Genomic DNA, 12,532 nt, shown 5'->3' with positions numbered 1-12,532 from the left:
AAACTTCTGCGACTAGACCGGGTGTGTTGTTTTAGTGTTGTCCAAGGAGGTCCTTGTGTGTGAAATGAGAAATAGTTTTTTTTTTTTGTTATTTTTTGAATGAGAAAAAAGTCTATATTAAAAATAAGAGTAATATATATATATGCGACTGCAAAAAGGGGGTGTATTCAACCATTTGTGTCCGAATGCTATGTGCAGAGGAAAGGTGGCTTTGAAGATTAAATAAATATTTTTTTAAATCTCTCAAAATCTCAGCAGAGGACCATTAAAAACTCCATTAACAGCATCAGCAACTTGATTTATTACTAATCTCCTTGGCTTAATTTCTGTCATACGATCATTCTAAAAACGAACAAGGCTTAGAAAAGGATGTTTCATTTATGTTTAAACTTACCATTTTGGTGGTCAATGTTTGGTTTATAACTCTATAGAGTTATAGACTATGAAAAATTTAATAAATCTAAAAAATCTCTCAAAACCTCAGCAGAGGATCATTAAACATTGCCACAAACAGCATAATCAGCTTGACTTACTACTAATCTGCCTGACTTAATTTCTGTCATACAATAGTTCTTAAAACGAACAAGGCTTAGAACATTTTGGTGGTCAGTGTTTGCTTTATAACTCTTTATGATGTTTAATTTATATGCAACTTTTTGATTTTGATTTTTACCTTTTGTAAAGCTGCCATTGAACAAAAATTATTAATACAAATACATTTGAATTATTATTTTTTTTTTTGTGGCTGCTGTGACGGTGTTTAAAAAGCAGATTTGTGATGGTTCAGAAAACCAGGAAAACACTATTAAGTCATATACACTTATTTTTATTGATTACCAGGTTTTCATAATATAATGATCCGTTCTTAGGTATTATCTAAAGGCTAAATTTGAATATGTGTGATATGTGTTTTTATTTATTCAGGTTTTATGAGACTTCACTGCTCTTTATTATAGCTGTGGGAGTTTTCTTTATCATATTACACTTATGTCAGAAAGTAAAGCCTTAAAGATTAAATAAATCTATCAAACACCTCTCAAAATCTCAGCAGAGTATTATTATACAGCGTCACAAACAGCATAATCAGCTTGACTTATTACTAATCTCCTTGACTTAATTTCTATCATACAATAGTTTTTAAAATGAACAAGGCCTAGAAAAGGATGTTTCATTTATGTTTATGTTTAAACTTACCATTTTCGTAGTCACTGTTTGCTTCAGCAAATAAATCTCTCAAAAATCTCTCACAATCTCAGCAGAGGATCATTAAACAACACCACAAACAGCATCAGCAGCTTGATAGTACTGAGCTGCTTGACTTAATTTATGTCATAAAATAGTTTTTAAAATGACAAAGGCCAAGAAAAGGATGTTTCATTTATGTTTATGTTTGCTTTATTTGGACTCTTAACTCTTTATAATGCTCAATTTATATGCAAACACTTTCAATTCCTGATTTTGAACAACGATTATTAATACCAATAAGTTTAAATTGATTTTTTTATGTATTTTTTTCTTTGGTTGATGTAACTGTTTATAATATATTGATCTGATTCTCAGGTATTATCCAGAGTCTAAATATGAATATGTGTTATATATACATAGAGCATATGCTAAAAAGTTCTTCAAATTATTGGATTATAATACTGCTTCGACCAATAGAGTAAAAAAAATAAAATAAAATAAATATATATATATATATATATATATATATATATTTTATATATAAATATATATATATATATATATATATATATATATATATATATATATATATATATATATATATATATATTTTTTTTTTTTTTTTGCCAATAGTGTAAAAAAAAAAAAAAAAAAAAAAATATATATATATATATATATATATATATATATATATATATATATTTTTTTTTTTTTTTTATTTTATTATTATTTTTTTTTATTTTACACTATTGGTCGAAGCAGTATTATAATCAAATAATTTGAAGAACTTTTTTAATATATGCTCTACAGAAGATGCGTACATTTAACTAGAATCATCATTTAGATATCCACAATGGCCACAAACTCCAGTTTAGGGTATGAATATGCATTAAAATCTTTGGGTGAACTGTCTCTTTAATGTTTCAAGTGTGGTAAAACTGAACTGTCCATCTTTTCCATCTCATCGATAATCCAGACAGAATTCATAAAGAGCTATACTTAAAACAAAATAAAATCTGCAAAGATCTGAATCTTGAGTCTTAAAACTTCAACCAAACGGATTAAAACCCAAAAAATGAACCAAAGCGAGAGCACAAAGGAAGATAGTTAAAGTGGGACAGGTTTGGTGACAATCACTCCATGCTAGAGGACTCCGGATTCCTGGACTCATGCGACACGTTTGCATGCGCCGATTTGTCGACAGCCCACATGCACACAGCAGCTGAAGTACACACACTCACGCACGCACACAGTCAGTCTACACGCACATCCAGCTCCTACAGCATAGAAAACAGCAGATCAATACAGGAAGTACATGTAACAAAGATTTGCAGATCAGCCAAACTAGTCTTTTTTGGGCATCACCTAAACATAGAAACCATTCTAAGTTAGTAAAAGCACATTCAGTTCTTAGTATAAAACCTGCAGGATAATGTTTTCCTTCTCCGTATTTACAGTATACCTTTATATCAGTAAACATGGCGCTCTACGTAGAAGTACTCACAGAGCAAAAATGCAAGATGATCATAAACTAAGACCTAAAAAGATACAAAAGATTAGATATACTATATATATATATATATATATATATATATATATATATATATATATATATATATATATATATATATATATATACATATATATACTGGGAAGCTCCATTTGGTGGGAACTTCAGAACATGTAGTTAAACACGATCACCGAAGGACATAAACACTAGCAGAGACAGGGCTATAATAGAGGTTATACATGACTGACCTCCCAGCAGCCTCCAGCGTACGTTGTCAAATCATTAAGGGGTTATGATTTATATGTAAAAAGTGTTAGGAGCGTGTGACAATTTTAATACTCCAATTCTGAGTTCTGATTTGCTGATGCCAAAGGAAGCATAGCAACAAGCAAATACCTAACAATGTGAAGTACATAGCACTTGTATAGATACACTTTTCTCTATTTAGCAGAAATGAGCTGAATGATTATGAAAATTTCAGGTATGTATTGGTTCTAAAACAGGCTTCGTTTTCTTTAAACGAGAAGAATTTCCGGAATGAACATTGTTTTTTGACAGACTTATGAGACTTTACCTCTATTTATTATACTCGTGGAAGTTTTCCTTATCATAATACACTATTGTCAGAAGGTAAAGCTTTAAAGATTAAATAAATCTCTCAAAAATCTCTCAAAATCTCAGCAAAGGATCATTAAAAAATATGACAAACAGCATCAGCAGCTTGATATTTCCAATCTGATTGCCTTACTTTCTGTCATACAATAATTTTTTCATTTAGGTTTGTTTAAACGTACCATTTTGATGGTCAGTGTTTGCTTTAGTTGGTGTCTTGACTCTTTATAATGTTTATTTATATGCAAACACTTTAACTTTCTGATTTTGACCTTTTTAAAGCTGCTTTTAAACAATAATTATTAATATAAATAAGTTTGAGTTGATTTTTTTTCTGGCTATGGTGGTAACTGTGTTTTAAACCAGATTTGTGATGGTTCAGAAAACCAGGAAAACACTATTAAGTCATATCTACTAATTATTATTAATGACCTGGTATTCATAATATAAAGATCCGATTCTTATCCAGAGGATAAATCTAAATATGTGATATGTGTTTTTATTTATTCAGGTTTTATAAGACTTTACCCCTCTTTATTATAGCTGTGTAAGTTTTCTTTATCATATTACACTTATGTCAGAAAGTAAAGCCTTAAAGGTTTAATAAATCTCTCAAAACCTCTCAAAATCTCAGCAGAGGATCATCAAAAAAATCCACAGCACAGCAACAGCTTCAGCAAACTTGACTCTTTTTAATGTTTAATTTATTTGCAAACACTTTAACTTTCTGATTTTTGACCTTTTTTAAAGCTGCTTTTAAATAAAAGCTATTAATACAAATAAGTTTGAAATGGATATTTTAGTTTGGCTGCTGTAACGGTGTTTAAAAAGCAGATTTGTCATGGTTCAAGAAAACCAGGAAAACACTATTAAGTCATATTTACTGATTATTACTAATGACCTGGTTTTCATAATATAATGATCCGATTCTTCTGCATTATCCAGAGACTTATTCTGAATATGTGTGATATATATTTATTTATTTATTTAGGTTTTATGAGACTTTTTGTAAGATTTCACCCCAATATATTATAGCCATGGAAGTTTTCTTTATCATGACACACTTATGTCAGAAAGTAAAGCCTTAAAGATTAAATAAATCTCTCAAAATCTCAGCAGAGGATCATTAAAATTGCCACAAACAGCTTCAGCAGCTTGATGTTGCCAATCTGACTGACTTAATTTCTGTCATACAATAATTATTTAATTTAGGTTTGTTTAAACGTACCATTTTGGTGGTCAGGGTTTGTTTTAGTTGGGCTCTTGACTCTTTATAATGTTTAATTTTTATGCAAACACTTTAACTTTCTGATTTTCACATTCTTAAAGCTGCTTTTAAACAATAATTAATAATACAAATAAATTTGAAAAGACTGTGTTTAAAAAGCAGATGTGTGATGGTTCAGAAAACCAGGAAAACACTATTAAGGCATATCAACTAATTTTTATTAATTACCTGGTTTTCATAATATAATGATTCAATTCTTAGGTATTATATAAAGGTTAAATCTGAATGTGTGTGATATATGTTTTTTTTTTATTCAGGTTTTATGAGACTTTACCCCTCTTTATTATAGCTGTGCAAGTTTTCTTTATCATGACACTTATGTCAGAAAGTAAAGCCTTAAAGATAAAAAAAAAAAAAATCTCTCAAAAATCTCTCAAAATCTCAGCAGAGGATCATTAAAAAATCCACAAACAGCTTCAGCAAACTGACATATTGATAATCTGCTTGGCTTAATTTCTGTCATACAATAGTTCTTAAAATAAACAAGGCTTAGAAAATGATGTTTCATTTATGTTAATTTTTAAACTTATCAATTTGGTGGTCCGTGTTTGCTTTATAACTCTTTATAATGTTTAATTTTTTATGCAAACACTTTAACTTTTTGATTTTGACCTTTAGTAAAGCTTTTGTAATACTGATTCTCAGGTATTATCTAGAAGCTAAATCTGAATATGTTAATATATATTTTTTATTTATTCATGTTTTATGAGACTTTTTATGAGACTTTACCCCTTTTTATAACAGGCGTGGAAGTTTTCTTTATCATAATACACTTATGTCAGAAAGTAAAGCCTTAAATATTAAATAAATCTCTCCAAAATCTCTCAAAATCTCAGCAGAGGATCATTAAAAAATCCACAATTTATGTCATACAATAGTTCTCAAAATGAACAAGGCTTAGAAAATGAGGTTTTATTTATGTTTATGTTTAAACTTACTGTTTTGATGGTCAGTGTTTGCTTTAGTTGGGCTCTTGACCCTTTATAATGTTTAATTTATATCCAAACACTTTCTGATTTTGACCTTTAGTAAAGCTTTTGTAATACTGATTCTCAGGTGTTGTCCAGAAGCTAAATCTGAATATGTTGATATATATTTTTTATTTATTCAGGTTTTATGAGACTTTTTATGAGACTTTACCCCTTTTTATAACAGGCGTGGCATTTTTTTTTATCCTAATACACTTGTCAGAAAGTAAAGCCTTAAAGATTAAATAAATCTCTCAAAAATCTTTCAAAATCTCAGCAAAGGATCATTAAACAACGCCACAAACAGCATCAGCAGCTTGACGCATTACTAATTTGCTTGACTTAGCTTAGCCGTGGAAGTTTTCTATTGTTATACATTGTGAAAAAAATGTTGGGTTCCACACAATTGATTTGGAGTAGGACAACATGGAGGAATTAAGTAAACTAGTTACTAAAACATTTTAAAAAATCTCAAGAATTGTGTTGTTTTAGCTCATTTTAAATAAGTAGTTTGGACAAACAACAAATATACATTTTTGACTGTAAGCAGGATTCAAACCAAAGACCATTTCTAACTTTATCTACACATTATCGGACTCTGCATCTGTTTTTGCGACACAATCTCACGGAAATTCGTAACTTTTTGATTTAGTGGCTAATTTGTATGAATTCGTACAATCTAATTCGTACAATTTAGTACGACTTGCTCATCCCCCAATGACATTTGGGTTTAGGGGTGGGGTTAGGTGCCATGCCTCCTTTTCAAAATCGTACAATTTAGTACGACTAAACTCGTACGAATTCGTACGAATTAGCCACAAAACTGGCAAAACGAAAAATATTTACGTTTTCTCGTGAGATCAGGCTGGCGCTGATTATGAGGGAACATTAAAGAGGTTAGTATTTTAAAGATGGTGAAATATGACTGTATGAAAATGAACATGCAGAGAGGAGTAGATCTGCAGAGTTTTGTGGGTTTGCGGGATTGCTAAGGATAAATTGCTCACTATTCGTACATCAAAATGGTGTATATGTTGAATATGTGGGAACCAGGCGAGCAGGCAGTGACGGGATTGGAAGATGTCATGCTAAAACTCCAGGAGCAAAAAAGGGTTCAAGTTTCAGCCCAAGATAAGGGACACTAATAATAGACCTAGTAGGAAATCAAATGCATATATAAAACCTTTTGATGCAGCTATATTTTGGCACTCCTATAACAAGATATATATATATATATATATATATTTTAGATTTACAAATATATAATTCAGGAACATTAGAAATGGCAGTAGAGGTTATAAGGAATAGGACACAAAAACCTGTTTTATGTCAGCATGCTTCACACACACAGAATCTGAGGACTGGAAAAAGAGATCGTTCACCCATCTTTACCATCAAAAAAAAATATCTGCACCATCTGTAAAACATACTGAGCCTCACCGGACATTAATCTGCACACTGGCATTACATATAGTATCATTACCACGAGGACAGACTTTGTTTTAAATCCTAGAGGGCAGTATTTCTGTCTATTGCCTACAAATGCAGCGTCATAAATAAGGTTGAGGTTTATAAAATAATCATCTACAGGGTAAAATTGTGTGTAAAATTAAAAAGCAGCATCCTAAACGAGACTGAAGATCATGAAATTATCATCTGCAGAGTCAACACTCGTAAAAATGAAGGTTCCAAAAGGTTTTGCAGCAGTGGTAAAAAAAACTAAACAAAATCAAACTATATTCGTCTTTCCAGTTATAATACAACCTAATTAATAATAACTTTTAAAACCACTATAATGACTCGTTTGTGCAGTGAATCTGGCTTAGTTTTTAAACTTTTTAATATTTAACTTTTATAATAGTTTATTAAATATTTAAAACCAATGCTATCTTATGGCAATTTGTAAGTTTTTGATTCAATGGCTAATCTCATTCATACAATTTAGTATAATTTGTTAATCTCCAATGACGATTGAGTTTAGAGGTGGGGTTTGGTGCTACACCTCCTATAAAAAAAATATAATAATCGCACGTCTAAACTTAAGTATTAATTCATATAAATTGCCCACTAAACTGACAAAACGTAAAATAGTTAAATAATAGAGTAAAATAGAGGTCAGGCAGTTTAAAAAACACAATAGTCTTAATTGTATGCCTAATATTTTGGAAACGCAAGAGATTTCTTTTCTGTTCGTCAAATCCAGTAAAGAAATGCAAGAGTCACATAAACGAAACTATATTTTCAATTAATACGGCAAAATTTAAGAAACAAAAGAGTTTGCCTCACTGGGAATTACTATCACGTTTAACTTGTCTATTGTAGAATGGTTGTCGTCATAAATATTTTGCTACTTTAATTGTATCTCACTCTAATTCAACATTAGGGCTCGTACACATTAGGGACGCTTTTCGTTTGTGTTTATCGTCAGACGTTTTTCCGAATTCAAACCTAAGAGATTTTCACTGGCGTCGAGCAGAGGAGAATGCAAAATCACTCCTTGACATTAGATGGCGCTACACAAATTTCAGTTTCTGACATTCGTTTGTAACACAGAAGAAGAAGAGAGAAAGTTGACACGCTTGTTAAAGTTACTGGCGATTCGAACAAGCATGGATGGTTCAAGGAGCAGCTCCAGCTCTAGCGATGAAGAAATTATCTTTGTTCACAGTCCTCTGGGCACCTTCAATGTGCGCTCGCATTGACAGTTTTGCGCTTGAGCGCCTCCAAGTGCTGTTTACTGTAACTTCATGTAAGTTCCATGCATGTGATCAATAGTGCCAATCTGATTGGTGGAAAAGGTTTTGATGCGACAAAACAAAAAAAACGAGCACGATGCGTTTCTTTAATAATGATGATTTTGCACCTGCTGTTTTGCGCATTGGTGTGCACGATCACATTGGCGCCCTTTATTTAGTCACGAGGTATTAAACGTGGACGGAAAACGTGAGCAAAAGGCGTCCCGGTGTTCACGGCCCTTCAAAATGAGGGGTATTTAATACAGACTAATACAGATAAGATGTGCATGTGACAAAAGTCAAAGCCATATAAATCCAACTTTCAGGAATAAAGTCAATTTTAAAGAATCAAAACTTTGTCATACTAAAATCCAACATAGGCCTATTCTAAAAACATACCCCTATATACATTTCAGGAGGTCACGAATTATGTAGCCAGAGGAACACATGGCTGCATTTTGTCTTTAAACGAATACTGTGGGGATCCTTTTCACGATTACCAGCTAACCGCTTACCTTCATGTGGACGGCTTTCCTGCTGTTACCATTTTGTCTAGTGTCTCGACATGTACGTCGGAGGATTTGAGACGCAGAGCAGAGTTGACCGTGACGACAGAGTTCAAGTATGGCGAAGAAAGGTTTCAGAAAGCACGTAAGACAAAAACAAAAGCCAAAAAATAAACAAAACAAGCAAATAGCAGGGCGAGAATGTAGTAAAATCTGAACAAGTGGTAAAAATCAGGCTTCCGCGAGGGCTTTTCTTTTTCTGGACTGCTATTGAAAACACTATCGGTTGGGTTTAGGGAAGATGGGCGTTGATCAATTGGTGCTTTTTAGAACATTATCCGCTTGTTAAGTGGTGACGTGTTTGTGACGTATGTAATACTGTTTCCGGGTCCACGCCGCCATTCATTTCAGTTGAGAAATCATTCGTTTATGATCACGTTTTATTCCTATCACACATTAAAGTTAATTTTACATAAAGTCATAGTGTACACATATCTCTGGGCTTGCTGCATAACAAATACCAAAAATTTTACAATTTGTAAAAAATTGTAATTAATTAATCACTTTCTGGCCATCGGATATTAGGCTTAGACTTATATACTGCCATCGTGATTTTCGAAAGCATTAAATCGCTTTGTTAACGTTTATTATTACCATTTCGTGAGTCTCCCCATTCAGTTGAATAAAGCGCTTGGACCCGGAAGGCGCTTCGCGTGATGTCACACATAACAAGCGGATCAGTTGGGTTAAGGCAGGAGTGTCCTAACTCTGCCCTGGAGGGCCGGTGTCCTGCAGACTTTAGCTCTGTCTTGCCTCAACACATCTGCAAAGATGTTTCTAGAAAGCCTAGTAAAAGCTTGATTAGCTAGCCCAGGTGTGTCTGATTGGGGTTGGAACTAAACTTTGCAGGACACCGGCCCTCCAGAACAGAGTTTGGACATGGCTGGGTTAAGGGAAGAGGGTTTGTCGGTTGGTCGGTCAGTGAGTCAATCAGTCGACAGTGGCCTCTGGTGGATTTACGTGAGAAGAGCAGGCGCGAATCGCAGAATCGCAGTCGTCAGAGGAATTTGACATCTGACAAAGTGTACACAGCGGCCTCTGGTGGATTCGCGAAAACAAAACAAACTGCAAAAAAGTAGCTCCTGGGAAGTATTTGGTGTTCTCCAGAAATGTATATATAGGTATGTAATCAGAATGGGTTGTTAAAATTATGTATGTACGTAAACATGTCCTGTTTACATTTTTTGGCAAATGAAGAAAATGTGTTTGTCCAGATGTGTTTTGACCAATAGTTTTAAAATTCAGTTTTAGTTTACACAAATAACCTTGCGTGCAACCAGTAAAGAACCTCGATTTTTAAGAGTGTAAAAACCCACCAGACTTTGGTCAAATGCTAACTCATCTGCATTGAATACTGCCCTCAAAGTCTTCATGTGGAAACATGCTTTTATGATTATATATCTATATATAGATCCATTCAGCCATTCAAACTCCTCCTCCAGTCCCCCCCTCAGTTCAGATATGCTCAGATAAAGGGTGTTCAACTGTCTACAAAGATTTGCTGAGTTCATAAATATAGTGGATGCGGTTGATAGCTTTCCCCCTCCTCCTCCTGGGACGTCTCATACCACACTGTGAATAGACGCTGGGTGGATGAACTCGGGGTTTATGAAGGAGAATCCAGCAAACTCGCTCTGGTCGATGTTGGCGATGACCAGTTGGTCAGGTGGGGTCAGCATGGGCTGCGTGCGTGTGAAGAATTTGTCAAAGTTCTCCGCTGCCTTGCCGCACTGTGAAGAAAGAGCAGAAAAATAGACGGCGGGTTATATTTAGATTCAGTTGAAAAAAAAAGCTGCCACTGCGCCTGAGAGAATAAATTCATTCACGTAGGACTTCCGTCACGGTTGTCATGTCCAGTAAATGGAGGAATTTTATTATTGCAACTGGAAGGCTGTGTTAAAGGTCGAAAGCTACAGCACCTGTGGTGTATCAGTGGGGTCTTTTTGAGGCTCTGCAAACACACATGAGGGGGGCCGCAGGTGGAGATGAAGCAGATTATATCCATAAAAAGACATAGTAAGGAAAGATCAACACAAGGCGTGGGTGGTTTTGATGCAAACGCATGAAAAGACTCCCAAAATAATTCTAATCTAATATGGACACCCTTTTAAATTCAAGTTGACCACAAGTTCACTCTTACTGATCTGAGTCCATCATAGATGAACTTGATTTTACAATTATGGTTATCTGGGAGGGTTGGGATTTCTTTTCAGTAGTTTGTGTTACATATGCATGCCTCATTGAGCCAAATTCAAACCTTTAATTTCATTACATCTAATATATTACTCAAATTTAGACAATGTCCACATGTACACAAGCATTTTTTTATAAACAGAACTTTCCTCTTTCCCTCTTTTGTTTTTGTTTCTTCCACGACAACCCCGCTCCCAAGCCCCTAGTTTCGACCACTACATCTGCATCCATAGACATATTTGAATAATTACAGATGTGTCTAATCAACGTCTATTATTGAACTATTGATAGACGGTCTATTAAGCTGCTTTTCCACAATCATTGCTTAATTGGTTCATTCTGTGCTGATCTGGTCCAGTCAGCACAGAAGCAGTTTCATTTTCCATGGTGGAGCTCATAACGGAGTTTTCTGGAATGCAATACAAATGCGCCAGTCATTGCTTTGTATGGCAGCAATATAGATGAGGATCAGATACTGTATTTCCGTTTTGGTGAATTACTTTGTTGAATGACATAAAATAAACTGATTAATATAACACTTGCACTTAATCATGGATAATGTGGTAACCAGCCAACTGAGTGGCGATGTCACACGCACATGTGCCCTACCAATCCAGCATGGTTGTCTAACCCTTTTCAATATTCTGTGCCAAGAACTGTTTGTGATTGTGCCAAACCATACCAAGAAACACAACTACCAGACTGTTCTTGAAACTTGAAATAAAGCGACTTTTCAAAGACAGACCAAATTCAGCTTTGTTTTAGCTGAGACATCTATTAGATATTGTTTAAACAGAAAATTGCTTTGAGGGAGCTGAGGGACTATTCTAGAGTCTCTACTGAAGCTACTGTCCGCAACAACCCTACCCCCGGCTCCCTGTCTCTAGCACTACCCCTCCACCTAAAGCCTGGTTTATACTTCTGCGTCAAGTGATCGGCGTAACCCACGGCGCATGCAACGCGCGTAGCTGTGCATTTATACTTCTGCGCGCTGTCTCTGTTGGTCTGCATTAACACTTCCGAAACGCTAGTTGGCAGTGAGGTGTTTATGTTCTTCTGTGTCGAGTTTCTTCGCAGCTGTTTTGCTTTTCCTGAACACTTCCTGAATGTACAAGTGGCTCAAACTCGCTCATTTTGAGGCAGGAACCGGCGGACGAGCAACAACTTTAACTATGAGGTAAACACAAAACAAAACTTTCCATCCGGAGCTCCTTCACGGGACTCCACACTTGTAAACAATCACTCCATCAGGCTCGCACCATTCACGCGGCTCTCGGTCCCACCCAGACTCGTCAGCGCTACCAAGCCGACCAATCACAGAGCTTGCACTATGCGTCGTTGCGACGCGTAGTTACATTTTTTGAGAGGTGCACGTCAGCGGCGCCATACGCCGGCGTTTGACGCAGAAGTATAAATCAGCCTTAACTCTTCGCTTTCGCCCACGACATCTGCATCCATCCATCCCACTCTTTACT

At 34.8% G+C, this 12,532-nt stretch overlaps 1 protein-coding gene across 10 annotated transcripts in view; it reads right to left on the bottom strand.

Moving 5' to 3' along the window:
* The window catches only part of prkcab (protein kinase C, alpha, b), a 624,299-nt gene that overhangs the window by 301,287 nt on the left and 310,480 nt on the right, over positions 1 to 12,532 (bottom strand). For 3 of the 10 annotated variants that reach the window (XM_087245280.1, XM_087245283.1, XM_087245282.1), the window contains one exon: positions 6,859 to 10,594. The exons of 3 other annotated variants lie outside the window; for them this stretch is intronic. In XM_087245280.1, the coding sequence (XP_087101406.1) occupies positions 10,427 to 10,594 (168 nt within the window). In that variant the 3' untranslated portion in view covers positions 6,859 to 10,426. Of the gene's footprint in view, positions 1 to 6,740; positions 10,595 to 12,532 lie in introns of those variants that run through there. 4 more of the 10 variants (XR_015481355.1, XR_015481354.1, XM_087245281.1 and 1 more) reach the window with 4 other exon arrangements.

The sequence above is a fragment of the Danio rerio genome, chromosome 3 (genome assembly GCF_052040795.2).
Source record: "Danio rerio strain M-AB ecotype USA chromosome 3, GRCz13ab, whole genome shotgun sequence".
In the NCBI taxonomy this organism is placed as follows: Eukaryota; Metazoa; Chordata; class Actinopteri; order Cypriniformes; family Danionidae; genus Danio; species Danio rerio.
Note: the sequence above shows the minus strand (reverse complement) of the source record. Positions and strands in the feature narration are given on the sequence as shown.